Here is a 27,781-nt window from a genome sequence, read left to right as displayed (position 1 = left end):
TAACTCGCTGTCTTAGTTCGAATGTAGTGAGTGATTATGGTTTTAGGCTGCTTTTAGCAATATACCAGGAAAATCAAGGCGGTGTACACCGGGAATGGGCCTCACACATTGTACCCATGTGAGGAATCGAACCCGTGACTTCGGCGTGAAGAGCGAACACTTCAGCCTCTAGACTACCCCACTTTGACTTCGACAGAACCGGAGTTCGTTTTATCCTGAGTATTATCCGATCATCGACCACATCAAAGGTTTTACAGTTTGGTTCGTTACTGAAGAATATAATTACATTCAACTTCGTGAGAACCGGAGTTCGTTATATCCCTAAACTGTAAACATATTGTTGTCGCAGTAACTGGAGTCACTAGGCTGTCACTACTGCTCGCTGAAAGCGGGTATCCACAACACATTCGCTTCTCAAAAGGTACAGATATATACGCTACTCCTCATATAAATAGTATCTGTGCTATGCATACAAACTCCACGTCAGTGCGAAACTGGGTCTAGCAGCAGTGAGAAAATGGATCTACCCGAGCAGATCGTGGTCATTTCGCGTTAAACAGGACACCGGATCAGAATCGATGGTCACGTACTATCACATTTGCTTTATGGAGACCCTCTTTTACCACAGCCTTTACACCTGCAAGGTGAGAATATGGACATATATGTATAAATAACCACATGTATAAATGTAATGTTTGTATGTACATGTGGCCTAGTTATATATTATTGTCGGACATGTTTGACACACAAGGAGTGACTCGAGGTTAGGTGATCGTAACTCCGTTATTTTAGAGCAGTCTCACAACTAGACTTGCTCCAAGGCTCTACTGAATGCTGAACCTGTGGACGTATTGTAATGTTATTCTTCGAAGGGGCAAGTTTAAATATGCAGACCCCAGTCTGTTATTTCTTATTTTTTAGAAATTACCATTGAAACTATACTGAACAGCAAAAGAAAAGCAAATTTAGACAAAAATGAAATCTCAAAAAGTAAGTGTTCATGTTTATGGAACGTTCATAGTACAATGAGGCACAACAAGAGGTTGAGCTGAACTGAACAGTAAGGCTTAACTGTTAACTTTGAGAGTCCAGTTCAGTTCAGTTCAGTTCAGTTCAGCTCAACCTGATGAGGGAGCTAGGATAAGCCCCGAAACGTCGTGTAAATAAACTCAAGAAGTTGCTATCCATAAAATTTGTCCTGTATTACTACGTCAACTTCTCAATGCCTTTGAAGAATCACAGGAATGATTTGTCTTTGATTTCAAGCCGGTTGTCATCACCTGCCGTGCGTGACTACCATGCAGAGGCCATTTAAGGTGAAACATGTCATGTCCGTTATGGCAACATTTTAACCGACAGCTAGACTAACAGCTAGTCTCTGAAATGAACATATTTACTGAAAAAACGTCCACAGTCCAAAAAAAATAATATAGTGAAATGGAGTCCTGAGACTTTCTTCATTTTCAGAAGCTAAGGAAATCTAGACGTGGGCTTTCTTGGATATTTATACTTCAGGGTCTGTACGACTGACTAACCGACAGCTAGATGGTTTGATTTTATAACTGTGGGTTTGGTTGACAGATTTTCATCAAACCAGTAGTTTTGGGAATGCTCACATCATGACTTAAAATTGTGGACAATAATATTACATATATGCTCATCGCAAGAATATTTGGCTAAGGTCAAAGGTCAATTTTAATAGAAAGGGCATTTCATGAGAAAATAGGAGCTGAACTTTACAAATTGAAGGTAAATTTTCCAAATTATGTTTTTTTCTGATTCAGCTATATCATTTGAAGATCATTTATTCCTTTGGATGACATTGTAAACTCGTTACAAGGGAACAAAACTTGGCACTTGTATTTAAATCATCAATAACACATAATGTCTATTCAACACCAGCAGTTCCATGCTTTACACAGTATCGACGATACCAATATGTCGAAGATACTGTTGGACTATCATTAAAATCACACCACATAACAAACAGCTATTAAGTGTATAATTCTATTATTCCGCATGCTATTCGTTTCTCATCAAAGAATGATGAGTGAGTCTTTTCATCATAACACAAGCAACATTTCCGTCATGTGAATTCGTATTTATTGCTTTAATACACATAGCGTATTCCCAGTTGACATGTTCGTCAATGTCAACAATGTAAAAACACGGGAACATGTTTCAAGTCCACATCCAAGATATTGGAAAAAAAAAATCGACATTTTAGCCTCAGAGCTAAAGAATATGTTAGGAATTAACATAACGGGTATCCCCGTAGGGGTAGGGTAAAAGGGGTGGGGCACGCGGGATGAAAATTTGGACCCGTCCCAGCCCTAGATTGAAGATGATTCTATATCCTCTAACTGACAACATGACATTTGTCGCCAATATCAGCTGATCTCTGCATAGGTCATATCTCAGGGGGTCAGTTGCCAAGTTGTTTTTAGCTTGTCAATATGCACACAGGAGTTGATATATGCGTTTCAGACGCTTTAGAATTAGATCTTGCACGGAAGGCCTTGGAATCGTCTATACATATTGACAGTAGCGCTCGTCCTCGATGATGTGGATACTACAATCATCTGTCCTTCATTTCCTAATTTTAGTATGTCGCGTGACTACCTTGTCCTTTAAGCAGAGCGTTAATGAAATGACGGAAGTATTCGCATCATGGAACTGGCTCACTTGAATCATTATCTTCTTCAGCTGATGAACGTGCACAATGCAACATTAGGTGTAAAATATTGACTGACCCCACTAGATGAACTCTACCAAGTCGGCTGTAGTCAGCTGTATTGTTCCAGGAGATGTTATAAAGCAACCAGCTGTGATCAGCTGAGCGTGTCTGCTTCCCCAGATCTATATACAGTGTATATATATTTCCGAAATGTAAATGCTATTCCGAAATGTATTTGAAGATTAGATGAGTTTTGGGGTTTTTTCTGTTTGTTTGTTTGTTTGTTGTTGTTGCTTTGTTGTTGTTGTTGTTGTTGTTGTTGTTGTTGTTGTTGTTTTGTGGTTTTGGGCATTGTTTTGTTTTGTTTTGGCTTTTTAGGGGGTTTGTTGTTTTTGTGGGTTTTTTTGTTTGTTTGTTTTTGTTTTGTTTTGTTTTTTGTAGCTCTTTTTTAAATGCGTTTACCTCCTTGTAAGAACCACATTCGCTCTGTATGGCTGGAACTTACACACGGCAGAGGTCACTGGGGCTATTTAAGTATATACGGAGTAATATATTTCTGTCAAAATTTCTTATTTTCAGAGGCTTAGGCTTGATATATCGTGTCAGGATCCTGTAATTATCGATCCAAACATGCCCCGGATATGCTTTTTGTTTTTCAAAACCATGCTTATATTTCAGAATTTCTCATACATTAAACAACTGTTGTTGGATCTAATATTGAATTTGCAGCTGTGTAGCCTTTTTGTGGCATGGCGTTTCATGCGAGTGTTTGAGTGTTTTATTTTGTTTCATTTGTATGGGTTGTCGCTATTCAAGATGAAATCTGTCTCTGCAGGATAAAGTGATTATTTCCTTACTACCAAAGAGGTAACGATTTAAGTGACCTACTTTTTGTTTGAACCATTAGCTCCCGGTTTTTCCGTATAGTGTGGATTTACAAGTTCTGTAATATTTAAAACATAATGTTTCTTGGGTGCTTTTTGCCCCTTCACCTGTTGGTAAGATGGCAAGACGTAGCCCGGTGACATCGTGTTATTTATAGTACGGAAAATCTGCTTGATTTTATGGAATATGGAAAAGTTAATCCGAGGACATTCTATGTACAATTGTTTTAATTAGCATGATTATTGTCTCCAATTATCCTCGGAGAAGTGGAAATAGAGGAAAGATGGGAGGTATCTGTTGATGGGAGGTATCTGTTCAAGGCCTTAATGCACCGATAAGCCAAGACCTCCAAATAACCTGCTTAATATACCAAATCAATGATTTGAAAACAAGCTTACCTCAAAGAACTTTGACAAGTAAAATGGCACTGTATGAAGGTACCTGTGAGTAAGGCAGGTTTGAGCAGGTGCCGATCACAAGTATCTTGTTATTAATTAAATGCAGTAATGTTGTTAGTTAACACCCAGTAAACCAGGAGGGAGTAATAAAATAACAATATTGCATAGCCTAAACAGCTATCAACCTCAATGTGAAAAACAACATTTAAGCATGCATGTGCCATTAAACGTAATGTGAGGTATACATATGAGGGCCATTATAGAATTCATTTATATTTGGGTAAATTATCTCGTTTACAGGCTTGTATAAACCTGCAATCGTGACAGTTCTTGTGAAAAAAGAAAGCTTTATGTTTTCGCAATCTACTGTCACTTTTTTCTTGTCACCTGCTTTGTCTAGCTTCCGAGTTACAGCTTGTTTTCATAGACGATTCTGTCAAATCACTTGTTGTCATCATGGTTATAAATCGTTATGTAACAAGCTGTGTCGTGCAAAATCCTTATGGTCATGATTCAAAATATATGAAACTACGAGGAGGAAGTAGTTTTGATTTCCTACCGTAAGGAAAACAAACCATAATCTAATTGATTCTCAAACTGACTTTAGATCACGACGCCATGTGAAGTATGTCACGAACACCCGACAATCTGAGAATAAAATATTTAGGTTTGCTTTCACCGAGTTAAAAAATCTAAACTACTTTCTACTGGTAGTAAAATATGTATTTGATTGATAGACAACAGGCAAGCCTCGGATATATGTTACTTCATCAACTCGTGTTGATATATTTGATATCAGTAAACACTTGGGTGAGATTCCCTATTTATAATCCAATACTGTGTTCTCCTAGGAGAAATCGTTTTGACAGTAGATTTTGCACAATGCCCAGACAGTGCTATGGCGTCATGAACTTGATGACGTCACAATGCTATGACATCGTTGCACTGCAAATCTTATGCCAGTACTGTCTTCAGAGGTGTACATTTTTCATTGCAAACTAATGACGAATGAGTTTGGATGATACATTTAGCGTGGTACTTTTCCTACGGCATTAGAAAATTTAACATTTTACATACTCAGCTACGCCAAGAAGCGAGTAAATTAAGTTACGATCTGTCGTATCTCACTCGTATCTACTGATATCAATTATATCAACACTCGGCAAGCCTCGGATATTTGTTACTTCATCAACTCGTGTTGATATAATTGATATCAGTAAACACTCGGACGAGATAATCTATATAAATATTATAATACACAAAGTAATACATCTAATGCGTCTGAGATATGAGTATAGTAGGGACTTAATACTGAAAGGCTTTAGTTGGATTTTTATAAAAGGTTGTTAGGTCATCGGAAATTCGACCGTTTACGCAGAGTTAGGTCGTTATCCAGTTTATCTAAGAGGCAATACAATATGATTAAATACTGGTGTAAGCTTCTTGTATCTGATAATATTATTTGACAGGGTTGTTAATGATTGTTTGTGTGAGGAAGTGGAGACCCGTGGTGTTTGGGCGTGTCAGCTTAAACAAATATTGTCAAGCATTGGTTACAGTGAAATATGTTTAAGGCAGGATTTACCAACAGATTATTAAACAAAGAGTTAATGAACTTTATCTTAGTCAGTCCTGCTCCTCGATGATATGTGTCATTTGTAAGAATGTTATCAGTCAGTGAACGTTTCAGTATCATTTACATAAATCTAGTCCATATGTCTACAGGATACACAGTGGAACCTGTAAAAACCGGCATCTGTCTAATCAAGCAAGTTGTCAACACCGGCATAAGATCCAAGTCCCTTCCGTGACTTGTACATTTACAATCCACCACATTGCCTAAATCGGATTATTCCCTCAGTCCCACTGAGTGCCGGATTAGACAGGTTCCCCTGTATCACGCTCTCAGACTTCCGAAACATTACCTAGCGGTAGAAACTGGCACATACCGAAACACAAACCATGCGAATCGTAAATGTTTAATATGTAAATCGTAATACGTAAATATTGTAATATTTTATATTAAAATGTCCATCTTATCATAATAACACTAAACCATGTTATTAAGATGTCCAACAGTATTTAAGCTTATTCAGCGTCTTAGCATTAACAATGTTAGAGTATTGTGCAACTTAGGTAAATATTTATTTAAGACTAGTGTAATAAGAAATGAACTGATTAGTACGCAGTAATTGTATATCCTCCTATATCATTCCATTATCGGTTGTGTAGCAGGTAAAGGTAATAGTCGAATCGAGTAGATAAACGAAGAATAAGAAAATTGTCATTGTTCATTAATATTCAAAACAACAAAAGTCCGGTCAGCCTAAAAGAAATAATTCCTCAGTGCGTGGGCTCCAGGTGTCATATAGTCTAAGAAATTCAAACAATATCTGCTGGCCAAGAACAAGAATAACAAATTGTCTCGAGCCGTTCTTCCCATCGGCTATAAGATTGTAGAACAATCTATCTACAGATGTACGAAATTGTATTTCACTGTCAAAGTTTAAATCAAGCATAATAACATCACATAACTCAGCCGCACCGTACTTTTCCTACGGCAGTAGAAAGTCCAACATTTTACACACTCAGTTACGCCATGGAGCTAGTAGATTAAGCCGTACAGAGTAGGGCTAATCCCTGATCCATCCTACGCATGTGGAAACCAGTGCGAAAATGTTCATCACTATTTCATAGAACGTTCTTTACACAGTCAACATACACATGTCATGCTTAAAGCTGTTCAAGATGTATGTGGTAGTAATTTTGACAAATCACAAAAATGAAATAATATAAAAACATGTGCATAAATACACATGCAAATCTAATCGATTCCAGTAGTCTTCCATCTATACACCTTTTGTATTATAACATTTCCTTCTGTTATCCTTCAGTCTTTATCTGTTTCTAATAAGGTCTTGTGATGTAATTATTGATTGTAAATATCTTTGGAGAGGGGTTTTATAGGTTGAAAGAACTTGTCCCCAATCCTTTTCACATTGTTAACAAAATATGTTAAAAACAAAGAGGTTATTACACAGCCGCCGAATCAGCTTTTACAAAATCAGTCAGTGATAGAAAAAAATACACTGTATTATCAGAGCATGTTCACAGTATTATCAGAGCATGTTCACAGTATTATCAGAGCATGTTCACAGTATTATCAGAGCATGTTCACAGTATTATCAGAGCATGTTCACAGTATTATCAGAGCATGTTCACAGTATTATCAGAGCATGTTCACAGTATCATGTCTCAAAGTATATACAGTGGACTCTGGCAATATATGTAGATGTCATATGTACATGCAGATTCGTTACACATACTACATTAATCAGGATGCACATTCAAATGCATACAGAGTAGTGCAACCGTTCAGTGTTCTACACATCACCCCAGTGAGCGTTCATACAATCTACATTTTATAACATTTATATCACAACGTCACGCAATAGTTAGGGCACCCGGCACACTCTATATTTCTATAACAGTCACAAAACAGCTCGTGGTGTGAATCAGTAAATGTGTCTGAGTTCGATTCCCGCAATGGATACAATGTGTGAAGCCCATTTCTGGTGTCCTCAGCTGTGATGTTGTGAAATATTGTGGAATATTGTGAAAAACTCACTCACTCACTCACTCACTCACTCACTCACTCACTCACTCACTCACTCAAAGAGATACTAGTCCCGATGCTCGTTATCAGTGTGACCCTTGGCGGGTTTAAAATTTTGAGGAACGTGAAAAGTTAGTCTGTAATATTTCCAGATTTCAATAACATAATGTCATAAAACATTGTTAAAACTCCAGGTTTCAGTATTACTACAAACAAAAATGGATAAAACTTGCTATAGGTTTAACTAGCTGAGTCAACAACTTGTCTTACCCAATGATATTACATCAGTAATCTCCCCAAGGTTACATGTTATGGAACTGAAACAAGGCCTCCAGAGACTTCGAATTCTTCTAAACGTGCCATTTATCACGTATTAAAAAATGAACATGTCTTTGTGCGGAGTATAACTTAACTCACTCGCTAAACACTGCGACACGTGTGATGAAGACGATGAATTTCATCACATTTGTCTCTGCCCTTTCTTCAAACATCATCACCAGTGAAGATCCGGGTTAGAACTGATTTTCAGTAACCCATGCTTGTCGTAAGAGGCGACTTACGGGATCGGATGGTCAGGCTCGCTGACGTGGTTGACTCGTCATCGGTTCAGATTGACGCTCATGCTGTTGATCACTGGATTATCTGGTCTAGACTCGATTACTTACAGAACGTCGCAATATAGCTGGAATAGTGCTGAGTGCGGCGTAAAACTAACCTCAATTACTCATTCAAACATCGTCAGAAAACCTATATCACGAATCATAATGCTAAAAACCCCAATGCATTAAAATGTAACTAAAAACTAAATGTTTATAAACAATTATGAACACTCTGTAATATCATCATGAAAACTGTACATCTTCCATGTAAACCATCCCTCCATCCCGTGTAGTGTTACGTATATATTTGCTACTCTTATGCTGACTGAGGCAGCCTAGAAGTTAAAGTGTTCGCTGGTCACGCCGAATACACGGGTTCGATTCCCCACATGGGCACATTGCGTGAAGCCCATTTCTGATATTTGCGATATTGCCTGAATTTTGCATAAAACGTAATTCACTCACTCTTAAGTCGAGTATCTCGACGTAAGCGTAATAAATGCATGTTCTCATCACAGACCACTTCGTTTAACAGTTCAAAGCACCACTGCTATTTGTACAAACAATCAGATTCCAGCGGGACACAAAGCCTAGTCACGCTTCACGACCTCTCTCTCTGACTGGCGATCGTACTGAAAAATCCCGTTACTCTCTTTATTATTGTGTGGGGTTTGAAAACATATGCCATCTGGTGCGTGTTTCGTTGTTGTATGTGCAGAAACATGCTACTATTCCTGGTAGATAGATAACATAATTGATATTTGAGAATCCGACGCGTTGAAGTAGTCATTGGTGATTGCCATATGTATAAAAGGTAATTGTTGACACCGCACGAGCAATTGGTATCGGCCCTTGATGTGACAGATGTATGAAGCGTATAGAAGACTGTCCGGAAACCAGTTATTGGGAGATATCAAGCTAGTTTTAGTTTCGTATCTCCCGTTATTTCAGATGAGGAAGAAACCCTCTTGACACCACAGTTCAATCCGACGCTTGAACGACGATGGACGTAGTGAAGACGCTGGTGTTGCTGGCCGTCGTCGCACACGTCGTCATGAGTCTTCCTGTTGGCAGACATGATCACCCTGTAGAGGAGAAGATGTCGAGGTTGACTCAGCTGTTCCCTCAGTATACTTTTTGTGAAGAATGCAAGGTAGGTTCAGTGAGTGAGTGAGTGAGTGAGTGAGTTGTCCCCACAATATGTGTTTTGTAGGGAATACAACACAGGGCGACCTGTTAACAGTTTTGTACGGAAGACAAGGTGTAATTAGTTATTGAGTTAGTGATTCAACTGTCATCACAATATGTGGTTTGTAAGGACTACAAGGCAGTGTGTTGTATCAATGAATAGGTGAGTAAGTATGGGTTGCTGTGACTCAGGTCTTCATTAAGGAGTGAACGGATGATTTTAGCCATAAATACAAAGTAGGCTGCCACGTGTGAGTGAGTGAGGTGTGTGTACTTGATCACCCTTGTTCTTATGTATATAAGATTTTGTTGCCTTGGCAACTATCTCACAATAAACTCAGAGTTTACCTGTACATGATAAACCAAGGAAATGATGCATGCCACAACTGAGTAATTTATGACTTTATACGACTACACCCATGACTTACAATTTCCTCAAAAAGTCAACTACGCAAAAAGTGGTGGGGTAGCTTAGTGGTTAAAGCGTCCGCTCGTCACGCCGAAGGTCCGGCTTCGATTCCCCACATGGGTTCATGTGTGAAGCCATTCTAGTGTCCCCTGACGTGATATTGATGGAATATTTCTAAAAGCGGCATAAAACTAAACCCACTCACACACTTCGCTCTACCTCTTTCCACTAGCGGGTACGTTCTGTATTTGGAAAGTAAATAAGGGTATACTATTGCGGAAAGCTGAATCATATGCACAGAAACCATAACAATTTCTTCTGATACACACGCGCACTAAGAACTATGCAGGTTCAGTGGTTCAGTTGAATACTATGCTAACCAACTGAAAAGAAATTAAACAGATTTTAGGTCGAGCTATCTTATTCATTGTTCATACATCTGGGGAACACAGCGACGTATGCCTTTCGTTTCTTCTGTTGCGTCTCATATCGTATACGATAAGCAAGGGAGTGAGTGGGGTTTATTTTTTAAAATGTATCTCAGGAACATCACGACGTATTGTTGTGGGAAGAAAACCCGAGGTAACGCAGGTATTAGACATTTAACGCATTTGCAAACCTGAGCACGTGTTGCGCACACACACTTCATTTTCCCCAAGGTTTCAATGGTTAGTGGTTGCGCGCACCCCAGCAAACACGCCCCACCTCCCCCGATCCGCCTATGGAACCAGCAGTTTGAATGTAGAGACCAAGAAAAAGATTACGAAAAAGTAAAATTCCACCAAAAACAATTAAGAAACCACACGTCGGAATTTGTGAAATATTTTGTCTCTGAATAAAAAAAAACTTAAATATGCCGTCATTAAACTGCTGATTTGATAAACGTATTTATCAGGCCCTAATTTTGCATGATTTAAACGTTCGTAGCTCTAAGACTCCTTAAAATTGAATGTAGCCAATGTGTTAAATAAGGACTTAAGACGTTCGAAGGGCCACGAAGGTTTCGAAAATAGCTAGCCTGATCCATAAAGCGTAAGTATCGTTACGACCTGTCGTAACTCTATACTTTATCCTAGGCTTACAAAAGGCATAGTGCGACGAACGGTTTGTGGATCGGGCCACTACAGTGTAATATTTTTTACGGCAACATTACACTAGTGTAATACCACTAGATGTATGACGTAACAAGGGTTCTAAGTTGTGACGTCACCATTCTAATGCCGCTGTGGTACTGGACTCGAAGAAAACTGAGAGTCCTCACATTGTAGCAGCAGTTTCTATCAATTTGTATTGTGAGTAATAAACAGGATACTCCCTTTCGCTCGTTTAATACCAAATCATTCACTCGATTAATAAAAATAGTATTACACGGAAGGTGTATCATCCATACACTTACAAAATGACCCCACGAAAATTCATTAGTCATTCGCACAAGGGATTGTGGAGATTATTGGCCCGAATCGATATTTTCTAGCCACGGGCTAGCAGGCCAGTAACCATTTCGCATACTGTATAGAACTAAGCCACTAGTGGTCGTAAGACAGCATGTTATCTTTATTACAGCCAGAAAAATTACATTAATCCATTTACATCTCTCTCTTGAGACAATATGTTGGATGATATTTACGACTCAAAGGTCTATAGTATTTATTAGCTGGTTTATAAAGCTCCTCGACTGCATGTGTTACTACGACGCTGAGGAGTTGGACTGATGGAGGGGGTGGGGGAGTTGGACTGATGGAGGGGGTGGGGGAGTTGGGGGAGGATGTTATAAGGAGCGACTTAGTTAATGAACGTATAGTGAAAGGAAGGCGCAGTAGGGTCGAAGTCCCCTGTGATATTACATTTGTATTTCTGTATATCACGTTTTTCATTTTGCAGTTTCATCACACTTATACTTAGTCGTGAGGGGAATATCCGTCGTAAGGATATAAATCGCTTCCGTGTCCTATCTTTGGAAGTGATGGAGTCATGGAACAGGAGTCCACTCGTTGCCCCATATCCCTACCTTTGACTTCACAAACATAAACCACTTCAGGAATCGACATGGGTTACTCCTGGTACTGACTGCCACCACTTGAGCCAACACAAAGCCTTAGACGCATATGATTAGGCAATATTTGACAGACCTAGCACTTTGAAATTCTGAAATTATTTGTAATAGTATCTAGACAAAACAGCCCACGAAACAGACGGGCAGCCCAGTAGTGAGCGAGTGCGGTTAGTTTTACACCACTTTTAGCAATATCCCAGAAGTATCACGGCGGGGGACTCCAGAAATGGGCTTCACACATATATGACTCGTAAAGTGTACTTACCGGGACGCTTCTTGGATAGTTTGGAAGTGTAAGCAAAACCAGTTGTGATCCTGAGACCGTTTATGTCTTGCTTGTAAAAGCATCAGTAATGTATTTATCATAATTTGAAATTGTAATTTATTGCATACTGATAGAAGTTCAGGTTGACGCATGTTACTTACGGCCTTGTACTTTTAAGGGCACAACCGACATATATGTTTTTAAAAATGCCATTTTCAGTTTTAAATATTTGTGCTTTTCCAAGCGTTAGCAATTGCATTTCTGTCAAATGGACAGACAGACAGACAGACCGATATTTTATTTGTCTCACCTCACAGCTGACACATATATTAACATACTTATAAAATATATCGAAAAAGTGAGCCACCCTTTGAGAGACTATGATGCATCATGAACACTATAAAAAGAAGCAAACAAATGAAGGTATCGTACAAATACAGTATAAATTTTCTCCATATAAAAGATGTTTTCTTCTTTATAAAATATAAAAGCAGGTTTTGGCACTGAAATATGCATGGTGTTTAAAAAGTAAAACTAATTTACCATTATCACAGAGATCTAAGAAGTTGGGATAGCTAAAACAGACATTTTCATATAAACTTTCACGCAAATCACGTTACACAGGGTAGGAAAACAGAACATGTCTTTCATCTTCAACACTCTCACTACACTGAAAACACACCCTTCATTCACATTCACATTCACATTCGAATATCTGCCGGTTTCCAAATACAGAGGAGCGGTACCTGATCATTCAGCCATAAACATTCGATACGTCCGTAGTTTATTACCTCCCGTCCTACCGCCTGGCTTGCATAAGAGCTCATACCATAGAACTGGAGAAAATACTTCTGCATAAAAATATCTCACACATTCTCACATACCCGTCTAACACTAACATAAGCTTCCACACTAATTCCAATTTCTCACACGTCCCCTCGCACATCGCTCCGACCACATAAATACATACTTATTTATTCTACAAGACATTTTTTATGAAACGATAATATTGTCCAACAATACATAACCACTGTCTACCAATTGGAGGAATCCACCCCATGTCACCAAGCAACGTTTGGAGCATATTTACCCACCCCCCGAAAGAATCTCATAGCACAATGGTGGACAGCGTTTACAGCGGACACCTCCCTGTGTCCCCACATAGATGCACAATAACTTAAAACTGACCTCACCATCGTAACACACAACTTAGTGTACGTTGTGAATTCTATTCCTCCAAGTGCTTTATATTTACGAATAAGGCCTAAGCCCTGTTGGCAGACTTTGCCAAGGCCAAGGCATTATAATACGTATGTTCTGTGAGCAATAGACCTAAACAATTATAACAATCAACAATTTCTAAAAACCGCACTTGTTCTTTATGTACTACCATGTGTAAAATGCACAACCTTAGATTTAGCATTATTAATGCATATACCATTCTGCACACACCAGTTGTTTAAATTGAACAACAGATGATTTAAATCCTCTGGTGATTCTGGAAATAGTACAAGATCATCAGCATAGGCTAAAGCTGCAATAGTAGTATCATCAACAGAAATACCAATACCACTCTCTTCCAGTTTGTTTAGCAGGTCTTTAATGAAAAACATAAACAATAATGGAGAGAGTAGACAGCCTTGCTTTAAACCTCGAATAGCACTCCGTCAGTAAACCATGATGTTAACAGACCATTAATACGAACACTACATTTTACCTTAACATACAGAGACTGAAGAGCTACAAACATTTTTCCTTTCACGCCAGTACCACGTACTCTCTATCGATACAGTCACACGCTTTCTTAAAATCAATAAAAGCCGTAAAAGTATTCTTTCTATCACATTTTCAATTTTTTCAATAAACGAGCAAACAGAGTGAATGTCATCAATAGTGGATCTCTTTTTTCCGAAAACCGTTTTGCATATCACTCAAAATACCAGTAGAGTTAGCCCATGACTGTAAACGGTTATTCAGAACATTACAATGAAATTTGTACATCTCACGAGTTGGTGAGGGTCAAGCCCCGATATGACATATGATCTACAGGATCAAAAGTTGAACGTTTGGGTATTGGATTTATGATACCTGCAGCCCAGGTTGTAGGTATTTTCCCTGTATTAAAACACACATTGAAAACACGATGAAGTGTCTTGATAACACTTTGTGACTTAAGGCATCCACCGGTGATGCCGTCAACACCAGGCGCTTTGTTGTGGCGTCTATCTACTGCAGCCGTGACCTCAAACAGGGTAATCTTAGCATGGAACAGCACATGCATCTCGTCAGATTCATCAGTATTAAACATCGGGGCACGGTTTTGCGCATCAGTGTTCCCATTCAACAATTCACAGTATCATTCTTCCATATACCTAAAATATCCCCTCAATTTTCAGACACACTCCCATCCTCCATATAAACTTTCATAGGTATCTGCCTTCTCCTTTCACCACCGACTCCAGTCTTACCTATCTCCCTCCAGAACGGTCGATCATGATAATCACACGTTTCAACCAATCGTTTACTTTCCCGTTTTGTAGCTTGCACACCACTTTCTCTCTGACTCCCACATTTCATTTAACAACACACGTAAATCTTCATTCCACCCAGGCTTTCTCACACGACGCTATTTATTAGTCCTACCACCACAAACAACACGGGGACGTGATTGAAGTTTCACCTCAAACTCAACTGTATGTTCTGCTAGGTGGTCACTGTTTGCATAAGCATCACGTATACGCGCTGATTAAATAAGCACATGGCATCGCAGTGCTGGGTTCAACCAAAGAAATTTGTTTAAGCACTGGCGCTACACCAACATTGTCACAGGCAAGAAAGCCTGCTGTTATCACATGTTCTTGTGATACGTATTGCACATTGTTTGTGTGTTGTAACTGTAATAAATGCCCGTTCATGATTTTGTGGCTAAAGGGTGATGATGATTCTTTTTTTTATTGAGAAGCATGTACAATGTGAATGACACCCGCCACCCAAACCCTAATATTTACGTACACAGTGAGTGAGCAACCTTCATGTTATGTACAAAATCTATGACGCTTCACTCAACCTAAGTATATGTGTACAATATTTACAACCCCACCCTCCCTCCCCACACACAGACCTTCCCCAAAACAAAAATAGGTCTCTCTCTCACACAGACACACACACGCATGCACACAAACACAAACACAAACACAAACACACCTCTTTCAATTCATCATCACCCGTCAACATCGCGTCCCTATCAAGCTTTGTTAATAAAGATTTGAAAGAAACACGACTCCAGAGGTTTTGGATATCAGGGGTCCGGATAAGCAGGGTTCCACTGTATTGTCTAAACGTATGTGTTCACAGTACATTGTCAACCTCACCATCACGACTATTGCGTCCAACGAGACTCTGGACTACTTCAAGAAGGAGGCGGTCTGCATCTGCAAGAACATCGTCCCATTCCTGAACTATCGCGGTGATATCATGTGTCCTGGCTTGATCGACGCCTATGGTCCAGTGGTAAGACATACCTCCATTTAGTAATGACACTGCGTCCATTTACATAGCGCCAAAAAAATATACCAGGTAAGCTCATAGCGCTATCAATTAACAGCACAGCACATTTTATGTAACCGATAACCTAAGATGCTTGTTAGGCGTCAAAACATTATGGTCGCATAACTCATACCACCGGGTACCCATTTTCTGCGTGATGAACTGATATATCTACTTTGTTTTAAGTCTTCTCAGAATGTGTAATATAAATGGAGTTTAATAACAGTAAATTACAAACCTCTAACTGTACGTTGGAAACGAGCACTATAGCACCAGATTCCCTATGTTTAACTTGACTACCTCAAATTTGTAAACACTATAGGTTAAAACCTTGACTTATTTCTCTCGTTAAAGATAGCCCAGTTATGTGTAGTTCCACTCAAAAAGTGTCCGAAGGACAACCCGATCAGTAGGTATGTTCAAGTTATCTAAGTGATTCCAACTGCCTGAGACAACAAGCCTTCCACGACTACGCACGTCATCTGACAATGATTGATGCACTTTGTTTGTGGTTGGGTTTTTTTCGTATTTGTAAAGCAATAGATTTAATCATGTTTCATAATCTTTGGTGATCAAATGTTGGCACGGAGTGACACAAGTATCTGAAATTTTCCCGAGTCTGTAAAAGCGGACATCGTCCTCAACGTTTCTTTACATAAGAGAAGGATGCAACAAGGTTTTTTGTCATATATACACAAGGCTCTCATATTTATCAAGGCTAGATAAAAGTGTGTGAATGTCAGGTTTAAAAGGATTAATATTACATTGAAAAACTATAATTAAAAACCCACAACAACATATCTTTGCGGCTACGTGTTCTGATGTGATGTAAAAGTCATCTTTTCGAAGCACTCGTAAAATCTTCAAACGTCTGCGGTTGAATTAAAGATAGCGACAAAACCTTTTCCACATCAAAAAGAATCTCGAATCTCTGATTAAGAGACGATTGTACGGTTGTGACTATATGCTGAGGATGTGTTTATGTATCACTATCAAAAGGTGATGATACAGGGAAGAAAGCGTATTCTGCCCTCCACTGGCACCCGTCATAAACACACACCAAGGCCGTTCTTAGTTTTCACTTCAAAATACGTGAATATAACATATAGTTTCCATGATGCTTTGGTGAAAGGTCAAAGGCTTTATCAGACGATGCCCTTTTTGCATCCCTTCACAATGCCTTGGGGTCACTGCGCCATTCTAGTCTGCCTCATCGTAATCGAACACTTTTGCATTACGTCACAATGAAACCGACGGAGCATGTCAGTTGCCATCGCCTGATACAGCCTGCTACAGGAAACTATTCCGTTGCATCCCGTTTCTTGGTTTGCAGTTGCGTCACTCAGCTAACATCACTGGTGGAAACATTACGTTTATGTTTTCCGACGGAAAAAAACGTCTCATAGTTCGACTCAGTCGTGGAATGTCGCTTGACGTGTCAGCTTCATAGGATAAGATAAGATGCGATAAAATAATATTCCGAAAATAGAACATGAGTCGGGTCTCTCAGGATTTTGTTGGTCTTTTTGATAATTTTCTGCTCATAACAATTGTCGTTACTTTACAAAGGTAGATCAATTTGTTCTGAAGAAGAATTAAGAATTTTGAGAAATTTGTTTTTGTTTTGAACAGACAGGTTCCCATACCATCATAGAAAATTAAACATTAGAACAGACTGGATAAAACTTCGAGAAAAAGCACCATAATGGTTTGGTCTAACTTTTTATGTTTTAATCGCTGACTGCATTTTTTTATATACTGCTAGTGTCAGAATTTCATGATATTTTTAGTCTAAAATAGTGCCGAAATATTTGTATTCCTCCACTACTTCAATGTCCTTGTCGTTTGTGTTTATTGGTGAGTTAATTTATTTAATTTATCTTTCCTGAAATCAATGATCATTACTTTTGTTTTGTTTACATTTAAAAATAGAAAATTTGAACTACACCACTCCACAAAGTCACTAATTTCATTTCTGTAACATGCTTCTCTTATTAGTCCCACCAGTGCTTTATCATTCGCAAATTTAACACTAAATTGATATATCTACAATTGTTTGTGTAAAGAATGAATACAATGGGTGAAAAACGCATCTCTATGTACTGATTTAAACTTAGGTTGGTAGCAGAAATGAGACGTTCATTTTGGCCTATATGGTTTACATTAATCACAGATGTAATTAAAATGATTTGGAGAAGATATTTAACTAGAAGGTAAACCTTCATCAAACTTTCTGTCATCTGTTTTGTCTAGTAACGTTCATCTTACCGTAGGGCGGCAGACACGTCAAAGGAACAGCGCGTCAGTTAGCCCTTTACGAGGATTCTTAATTTAGGTCATCGACACCGTCGTTTGTTTTCTGCCTTAGATCAGAGACCATATACCGAGGTATATAGGTATATATAGGTATATAGTCTCTGCTTAGATTAATCAAAATTATCCTTAGAAAGAAGTAATAAATTTGGAATCTTGGAAAAGATGTAAAATTCGCTCTACCCCGATGTGTCTTGTAATAAAGTATAGTTTTGCCCTGTGCTATTATAACATCAAAGTACTCGGACTGCCGTCCTCGTGCTTTAAGTATTTATAGTCCATCGCAAAACTATACTTTATTACAAAACACACTGGAGTAGAGCGACCCTTATTTCCTAATTTTTGTTATGCAAGTTATAATATGGATGCGATACAAAGGCCTTGCGAAAAATGGTTAGAATCTGAACGCTTCCCATTTAAATGAGTGAGTATAGCAATATTCCAGCTATATAGCGACGGTCTGTAAATAATCGACTCTGGACCAGACAATCCACAAACAGAACGAGCATCGATCTGCTCAATTGTGAACCGATGACATTTGTCAACCAAGGCAGCGAGCCGGAGCACCCAGAGCCTAGGTCGCCTCTTGAGACAGGCATGGGTTACTGAAGGTTAGTTTGAACGCGGATCTGCACGGGCTTGATCGCAAAGCCCATGTACTATTAGAGATCTTGTAATTCTATATTAACGCACTACACTACTGAAGGTTTTCTTTAAACGATTCCGTAAGAAATTTTGAATACCTGAAACATGTCATTTCATCATATACTCAGGTCCTGTTCGTGGCGACCCACCTCCTCCTGGACCCTGTACGAACATGCAGAGAGCTGAACTTCTGTCAGCCAACACTGTCGTCTATTGGCAAATCAGACCACAAACACAAACTGTGGTCAGACAGACAAGACGTCGCAGACAGTGCGGTGGTGATGAGCCAAGACCTCGTAGATAGTGAAATGATAGAGGATCAAGACATCGTAGACAGTAGTGTGAGAAAGAGCCGAGATGTCCTAGATAGTGTGGTGACTGAGAGCCGAGACGTCATAGACAGTTCCTTGACTGTTAGCCAAGACGTCGAAGTAATTGCGAGCCAAGACGTCATAGACGGTGCAGTCAGCGACAGCCAAGACGTCATAGACGGTGCAGTCAGCGACAGCCATGACGTCATAGACGGTGCAGTCAGCGACAACCAAGACGTCATAGACGGTGCAGTCAGCGACAGCCACGACGTCATAGACGGTGCAGTCAGCCAAGACATCATAGATATTCCAATGACCGAGAGGCAAGACCAGTTACAACACAATACGTTTGACACTCTAGAAACGTCCTTGTTCAACATTAGCAAAGAACCTGTCAAGGCACACACTCCGCACGACGCCACGCCAAGTCTCTCTGATCCCATACGAATCGTGCAGATCGCAGACGTACACTTAGATCGGCTATATACAGAGGTAGGTTGGAACATACAGGCAGGCTTGGGAGAAGCAATAAAACACAGCATACGTCATCATAACGAATGACAGTGACGTGGCCCATTTCACACACTGATCGTAACTCCCATACTTTAACATAGACTTGCAGCAGTCGTAGCGCTGCGATCGCTTGGTTGTGGCTTCATAATAAGGTTACACAGAAAATGTTGTCCTCTGGGCGTTCTACTTTTATTTTAATATCGTTCTTAATTTTATATGATCTCACGTTTACCGCACTGCATTCAAAATTAATGTGAACTGAAACTGCAACAGAATACCCTTAATGGCGACAGCGCAGTATGTTTGCTTGTAAAACGTGACATGTTGCCGTACCTTTGCATGTGTTTGTGACGTGAGCCACTCGTGGGCCAGGATACGTTCAGCAGCTGGTGTCATGACGTATGGAGAATGCCTTATAACCCCATCCCTATAATATTGCTTCCAGTAGTCATTTCGTATAAATATGAAAACCGTTTATTCGCTTTTTCACATCACTGCATTGTAAAAGGATGATGTGCACGTTTTGGAAACGTGAGTACCACCTTCGCTGCCTTTAAACATACCGGTGAAAATCACCCGCCAGTTATTTGGAATTAAATAGAATGGAAAGAAATTTATTGACAGGTTCTGTGAGCCCTACTCTTGGACCTGATAGATCCGTGTTTCCTTACATCCCATTCTTGTTATAAGTATCGACCAGTGAATGTCAGATGCTGTACCGACGATTAAGGCATAAAACAACATTCACTCACGTAAACCAGGAACATGTACAATTCAGCATTTTTGTGGCTGTATTCTGAAAATTGTGCAGTTTCGAAACCTTATGTCCGACAGGGTTCCGCGACGGATTGCCGGATGCCCATTTGTTGCCGAGAGGAGCTCAGCGGAACGGTGAGTAGCAGGTTTCAGTACATACCGAGATTTGACGTCATTAGTCTGTTGTAGAATTAGCCAGACAACTGAATTTGGTTAATACACATAAACGCATTACAGACGCTAACGAAACGTTAGTTAACAGAAAACAGTCACCGAAAGAGTTCAAAGTCAAGTTCAAGTAATTTGCTTTGTTCTTTCTTTAACGGATTTCTTGAGATTTACATGTAATTATTCCGTGAGGTTCAGTGTATCCAGATTGTAAGTTAAATCATTAATCAGCTACCCACAGTCCTGATAGTGCAGTTTCCAGAAATCAGTATCAGGAAGGGCGTCATAAATCTTGCTAGGACCACTGTACAACATCACAATCAGTCTGAATTGTATCTACGTTAATTCTATAATTGCCTAGTTGCTATTTGCTTTGGAATATTCATTCAATGCCATAAGAATGTAGCGTGGTAATGTACTGGGAGCTGCTTCTCTCTGTGATGGAAGGCCAGTGACTGAGAGAATCAGTACGACTTTCCTGAAATTCTGCTTTATGCATATGCACTTCAAATCAACATTAACGACCAGCATTGTTACTGTTGCACACGTCAACGTTGCAGGGTTCCGCTGCTAAGTTCGGAGACTACAACTGCGATGTTCCAATGCGGACTGTGGAAGCTGTCTTAAGTCACATCGCTGCTTTAGATCCTCAGCCAGACTTTGTCATATATACAGGTAAACTGTCGCTTTGTGTCTGTGACTGATACATAATTTGTTTGTTGTTTAACGTTGCACCCAGCAATATGCCTTGTATAATATCCATAACACATTAAGGTCACAAAACGGGTATAACCTTAGTGATTTCTCAATGGTAGTGAACCTTCCTGTGTTCAGTTTTAGGTCATTTAGGCGAAGTCTACCGTAGGTCTGATTCATGTTCAGGCAATGACAGACACTGACGACAAGGTTACCATTTTAGGTGATTCTCCGCCTCACGACATATGGGAGGAATCTTGGTCCATCCAGCTTAACGCCGACCTCCACGTCATCAACACCATCAAGTTCTATCTACCCGGGGTTCCCGTATACCCTGTCCTAGGAAACCATGGTGAGTACACCAGCGTTGTCACAAAGAAGTATCCAATGTAAGACGAGGAGAATAACTTCAACATTTCCAATGGACATCTGTCACACTACGTCGGGTAGTACTGAAGCGACACATGTCCATGGTGTGTTTCCAAAGAGCACCTTGACTCTTTCTCAACAAATCGTTTGATCAGGGTTGCAGTAGCCAAGGTTAGGTGAGGTGAAATAGGGTTTAGTGTCACGTTTGAGAATATTTGGCTCATTTCGTGTCTGTATTGGCCCAAACGATTTTATAGTGCTAGTTCTCGAAATACCATGCCGCAGTCAAGCATGAATACTCCTCTCAGGCACATTATACTGACTCTGAGCCGACTGATCCTTGTTGCACCCAGTAATACCGAGGAACCAACAAGTACCATACTAAATGTCTTTTGGTATGCCGCGGCTGGGGAACGAACTGGGAGGGCACTCTAACAATACCCAAGGCATGAGCTGAGCTAAAATGACGCATCAGAGACAAAAATTGTCAGGAGCATTGGCTTTTGACTTATTATTTACCCATTATTCCTACGTTACATTTACCCGAATCAATTGACTGGCCCCTGCATGTGTTAGTGACGCCGATGTTTTTGTGTCACCGGTGGAGCAGGATATGCGCATCTCTTTTTTCGCGCACACTTAGTATTTTCACTGTCTTATCGGGATTTGCAAGCATCTAATCTTGATTAAGCCTCACATAGGACCATTGAGTATGATGTTATCTTAGACTGTTCTAAGAATAGCAAAAAATGAACATTTATATAATGCCAGGTTCATGTTGTCTGCAGAATCCTTTCCCCAGAGTGAATACTACCAACCGCACCAAGAGTACAAGGTAAATGAACTGACCAGTTGGAAGAGACGTCTGTGCGTTCGCCTGGTTTTATCTTACTATGTTTTGATAAGTAAAACAAAAGACTGATTAAAGAACACAGACAGGTACATTCATGTTTTATTTAGCTGCTTTTCGAAATGGAAGTATCGAGGTGAAAACACGTCATGGTACAAACTACTACTTCCACTTTAACGAAATGCTACTACATCTACTCCTTATACCGCTACAACAACAACAACAACGAGGACGACGACTACTGTTACTCCCATATACTCCAACCACATACCAAAACATAAGTCTCACTAACCTATTCAGACAATCACCGACAATCACTGTTTAGCCGATTCGAATTTTCTAGTGTGAAAGCGAAAATAAACACCATAAACAACTCAGGTTACACTGAAAATGGTATTTACAAATGAATTTTATTTTTAAACTTAATAACACCATAAGTCTATATTTTATGTCGAAGTTTATTCAGCATACCTGAACTAGGAAATCACAGACTGTCCCAGTTTGATGAGGGGGTAAAATGATTCGCAATACATCTGGTTCAGTGGTTACACCTGTTATGTGTTGGTGTTTTTAGCTTATTCACTGTAACGCATGATGAGTTTGACATAGTATCAGTTCCGCACCAGACCGCCAAAGTTTTCAAGCGAAAGAGCCTCGTTTTGAGATTTCCATTACTACTACTACTACTACTACTACTACTACTACTACTACTACTACTACTACTACTACTACTACTACTACTACTACTACTACTACTACTACTACTACTACTACTCTGTCCTAAGAGGCGAAACTAACAGGATCAGGTGGTCAGGCTTGTTGGCGTAGTTGTCACATGTCATCGGTTCCCAATTGCCCAGATCGATGCTCATGTTATTGATGACTGGATTGTCTGGTCCAGACTAGATTATTTACAGACCGCCGCTATATAGCTGAATATTGTTGAATGCGGCGCAAAACTAAACTCATTCACTCACTACCACTACCACCACCGCTGCTGCTACTACTACTACTACTACTACTACTACTACTACTACTACTACTACTACTACTACTACTACTACTACTACTACTACTACTACTACTACGCATGCTATATGCAATGCTGGATGTCGTCGTCTTCAGCAACGTCCTCTTCTGTACAGACACTGAACCTCAAGACAGCCGAGTGGTGGCAGCAGCTGTTCGACATACCAGCCGACCAGTTGAGGAATATCCAATACTCGGCCTACTACACAACACTAGTCCAGCCCGGACTCAGGATACTGACCATAAACACGGATTACTGGTACAAATAATATTAATTAATTATAGCATTTTATGTCAGATTCATAGTCACAAATAACGCGTTCACGTTACATTTACTGGGAGGTAACTGTTGTATGACATGGTTTAGCATTTGTCAACTATCTGTGTGTTTTGCATACACAGGGCGACAGGTGTTTTCACTTATATCCTCGGTATTTTATTGATATAGCATTTATGATATCAATGGGGGTTTTGGGTTTTTTTCCAAGATATCAGTAAATATTTCAGAAACCATTGATTAATTTCAGATATCTAGAGTATCGGAACTTATTATTCAGCATTTATTCATTAAAATTGGGTGTTTTTGTTTTTTTTTAAATATGGATATTTCAGTATTTTAAAACCCTGTTATGGTATCATTAATTCGTTTGATGAGATGAACAGTTGCTTTAAAGATATCATGAATGTTTCAGCATAGCATTATTTCATTTCATTACTTCAAATAACTTTTCAAAGATATCTCGTTCATTTCAATATTTCAAGACATCTTCAGTCAATTCTAGATATGCTTAAAAAGTGGAAAATATCAGTAATTTCGTAATAAATGTGAAACAACGTTTGATATCTGGATTAACAACAATGGTTGTAGTGTAAATAGTGTAGACATTGTCTGATATTTCCGTGTTTTTCTAATGACTATTTGTCTTGCCTTTGTATGTGTTTATACGATGTGCTTACCTTTCCGTGATTCCTTTGTATCATCACTATTTTAAGATAACTGATGATCACTTCCCCATAATATATGATTTGACTTACAGGACTCTGCTTTTAGTAAATATGTTGGGTGAATATGGAAAATGATTAATCACATTTGCTGACAGTACAGTGTCAAGTACAAGAATAAATGTCTGGAGTCCGGCATACAAAAGTGTTAATACATATTGTCACCCTACACTTAACGAGCGACGTCTTTGTATGCTGCTTAAAGCTTTAGCACAATAGTGCAGTAGTAAGGTGTCTGCCCATAAATCTGAAGGCCCGGGTTCGATCCCCGATGGAGGCATCGAGGTTTGGGTCCCGAGGTAAGCCCATTTTCGTAGTATCCTTGGCAAGATACCTAGATTCCAGGTTACCCAGCTGTAAAATGGGAACCCGAGACGATGTGCTGGAAATGTGACTGTTTAGTTGAGGCAGCAACGCCCAAGGAAGTTGAAAAAGTATCGGAAAGTACGATAGGGTCCTATGATCGGGGATAGTAATGTACGGAGATAGTGATGTACGGGGATAGTAATGTACGGGGATAGTAAGGTACGGAGCGCCACATTAGGGGACTATTACTAGCACCAAGCAATCACTCACTCACTCATCCTTTATACGCTTCAGGTACTCTCTGAACTTCTATTCCTTGCTGAACCACAAGGTGCCGGCGTACAGGGAACAACTCAAGTTCATTGACGATACGTTGAGAAACGCATCTGAGTACAACGAGAAGGTAACGTGTTTGTGTCTGTTCCACGTGCATGCTGGCTTCTGAAGCAAAAGGATCAGGTGTCACCTACTCTGCTTCTCTTATATGGATGACTTGTAGTACTGGCATTGCCTTATGTTTTACGCCTGGGAAAAGGAATGTACGCACTCCATTGGTGTGTCGCTAGTCGTGATGTTACTGGAATATTGCTAAAGAGGACGTAAAACAAACTCACTCACTCACTCACTCACTCACTCACTCAGGGCCAAATATAAGTCAGTGTATGTATAATTTTGTAAACTGACCGTACCCCAATCTCGTACCCCAATCAAACCTAAATATCCCATTATTAGCGTTAAGCTTTAGAGAAACATAACTTACAATAAAAAACATTATCAACGTATATGCTGTAGAACTTAAAGCTACAATCATGTCGTATTTTCAGAATGTTATCAAGTTTGTCCAACATTGCTCTGGCCGTTCATTTACATGGTGTTCATTACACATATATACTGCCACAGCACAAACATACAACATAGAGTATAACATTGCTCTGGGCATTCATTTACATGGCGTTCATTACACCTATATACTGCCACAGCACAAACATACAACATAGAGTATAACATTGCTCTGGCCGTTCATTTACATGGCGTTCATTACACATATATCCTGCCACAGCACAAACATACAACATAGAGTGACATATTTGTACCATATATGCTATTGTATATTTGCACGGCCTTTAATAGAATTTTAATGTCTTAAGTGAGCTACAGTGTTTAAGTTTTTCCTTTCTTCGTGTACATAATGATGGAACACATTCCCTGGCCGCAGGTAATAATCGCTGGCCACATTCCTCCTGGGGATTTCTGGGCGCATGGTCAGTACGGAGACATACTCACAGAGATCACCAACAAGTACGCTGCTGTCATCGTCATGAACGTCTTCAGCCATACTCATCACGACGAGTTTGAACTGGTAAGGTTGACTCCTCACATTTTATGTTGTTTATGGACATCTGTATTTTGTATTGTTTATGGACATCTGTATTTTGTATTGTTTATGGACATTTGTATTTTGTATTGTTTATGGACATTTGCATTTTGAAAGCTCCTTGTCGAAGCTGTCTGTAAACAAACAAAACAGTCAGGTGCTCAACAATGTGGCACAATCGCGCATTTACTGACCTTATTGAAACGCCACTGATATATAATCAGTTGAGAATCTCTTAATTAATAAATAAACTTGGGCTCCATTTGTAAGCATATACATTTTATATGTTGAGTTTTCATCTGTGAACAAACCAATCATACGTTCGAAAGTTCGACACATGTATGCAAGATTTATAGTATAAACAGTTTGCAAACACATATTATACCCCCACCATGTTGAAATCCTGAGACCACGGACAAAATGAGTGTAATGGGAGTTTTAATGTAAATATTCTTTTACATTTGGACCTTGCCTGGCGTTACGCATGCCGCGTCATACGGCTTCAAGACATAAATGGTGTGTAGCCTGATTGTCTGCAACCGAGTTTTAGGGTCTTGTATGGTAAACTGAACACTACAACCGAAATAGCTGGACTTGTAGGACCTTGAATCAATGCTAAGACCGAAAATGCCAGACTTCTCGGTTCGTGTACAGTTCACGTTTTACACGTGAAGAAGGAGTTCATGTAAACGTCATCTATGTGTTGACAGATAACGGACCCAAGTGACCCAAGCAGGCCGTCAGGGGTGGTGTTCATTGCACCTTCAGTGACCACCCAAACGAGGACCAACCCTTCCTACAGAGTGTACCAGTTGGACAGGGAGACCTTCCAAGTCCTGGACTATGACCAGTATTATCTTAATCTCACTAAAGCTAATGGTGGGTGATTGTAAAACATAAAATCAATATCAGTTTGACATGTCATTATTCAGATTGATAGATTGCTCAGGTTTTAATTTTATAATTTTCCAATAGAATTTCCTTAATAGGTTATACAATTTATGTTCGAAAGATTTATTGTAATTAAAACACAACATATTTTGGCTTACCTTGACGCCTTAGGCAGGATTAGGTTTTGAGCGGAATTTCTTCTATTGAGTACGCAGAGTAACCAATGGTTACGAGTTCAAATCCTGTTTCGGTCAGAATTGTGGTTCTGTGTTTGTCGGTGCTCGTTCTAAGTGATGGGCATATGAGACATGAACTCCTTTTCCTATCGACTTCACACCTCGACTGAATTTAAGTTTCGTTAAACCCGACAGGTCATTTCAAACCCCACGGTTTCGAGCATGATAACCGTAACGGAAGTTGTAAACGCATGACCTGCATATCACTTCCGGTCCTCCGTCCACTTTCCAGCTGACCCGCCTTGACATCACCGAAATGTTTTTCATAGTTAAAACTCACTCACCCATTCTTGCAGCCGAGGGCGTGCCTACATTGCAGTTGTCCTACTCCGCCAGGTCCGAGTACGACATCCCAAACCTAAGCCCACAGTCGCTCTACAGTCTGGTCAACAGGTATTGAGGTTCACAACACGCTCTAAACAGTGAAACCGCTACACAAAAATTGTTTCGATAAATTAGCACACAATTTCTTAAAAAGCAAAATAATTATGATTCTTAGCCTCCTTAGCCTTTTGTTTCTCTCAGAATATGAATACTCATCTAATCTGAAGCCTTATCTTAAGGTTCGTTATTGATTGCACTGGATTGCACTGCGGTTTCCGATCTGGATTTCATTACTTTCACAAGAATTTGCTAAATGGCCACTGGCAGCAAATCTATTTTAAAATATGATATGAATTGGCTT

At 39.6% G+C, this 27,781-nt stretch overlaps 1 protein-coding gene across 1 annotated transcript in view; it reads left to right on the top strand.

The window, feature by feature from the left end:
- The first annotated feature begins 357 nt into the window (after window positions 1-357).
- LOC137286824 (sphingomyelin phosphodiesterase A-like) overlaps window positions 358-27,781 on the top strand; it is a 29,066-nt gene continuing 1,642 nt past the window's right edge. Inside the window, exons 1-13 of the mRNA XM_067818831.1 lie at window positions 358-644; window positions 9,127-9,328; window positions 15,445-15,600; window positions 18,723-19,397; window positions 20,253-20,309; window positions 20,903-21,017; window positions 21,262-21,390; window positions 22,196-22,242; window positions 23,403-23,545; window positions 24,889-24,997; window positions 25,811-25,954; window positions 26,680-26,848; window positions 27,393-27,489. Coding sequence (XP_067674932.1) covers window positions 9,179-9,328; window positions 15,445-15,600; window positions 18,723-19,397; window positions 20,253-20,309; window positions 20,903-21,017; window positions 21,262-21,390; window positions 22,196-22,242; window positions 23,403-23,545; window positions 24,889-24,997; window positions 25,811-25,954; window positions 26,680-26,848; window positions 27,393-27,489 — 1,991 coding nt within the window. The 5' untranslated portion in view covers window positions 358-644; window positions 9,127-9,178. The remainder of the gene's footprint in view (window positions 645-9,126; window positions 9,329-15,444; window positions 15,601-18,722; window positions 19,398-20,252; window positions 20,310-20,902; window positions 21,018-21,261; window positions 21,391-22,195; window positions 22,243-23,402; window positions 23,546-24,888; window positions 24,998-25,810; window positions 25,955-26,679; window positions 26,849-27,392; window positions 27,490-27,781) is intronic.

The sequence above is a fragment of the Haliotis asinina genome, chromosome 6 (assembly GCF_037392515.1).
Source record: "Haliotis asinina isolate JCU_RB_2024 chromosome 6, JCU_Hal_asi_v2, whole genome shotgun sequence".
Classification (NCBI taxonomy): domain Eukaryota; kingdom Metazoa; phylum Mollusca; class Gastropoda; order Lepetellida; family Haliotidae; genus Haliotis; species Haliotis asinina.
The sequence above is the reverse complement of the archived record's forward strand: the minus strand, read 5'-3'. Positions and strand labels throughout refer to the sequence as shown.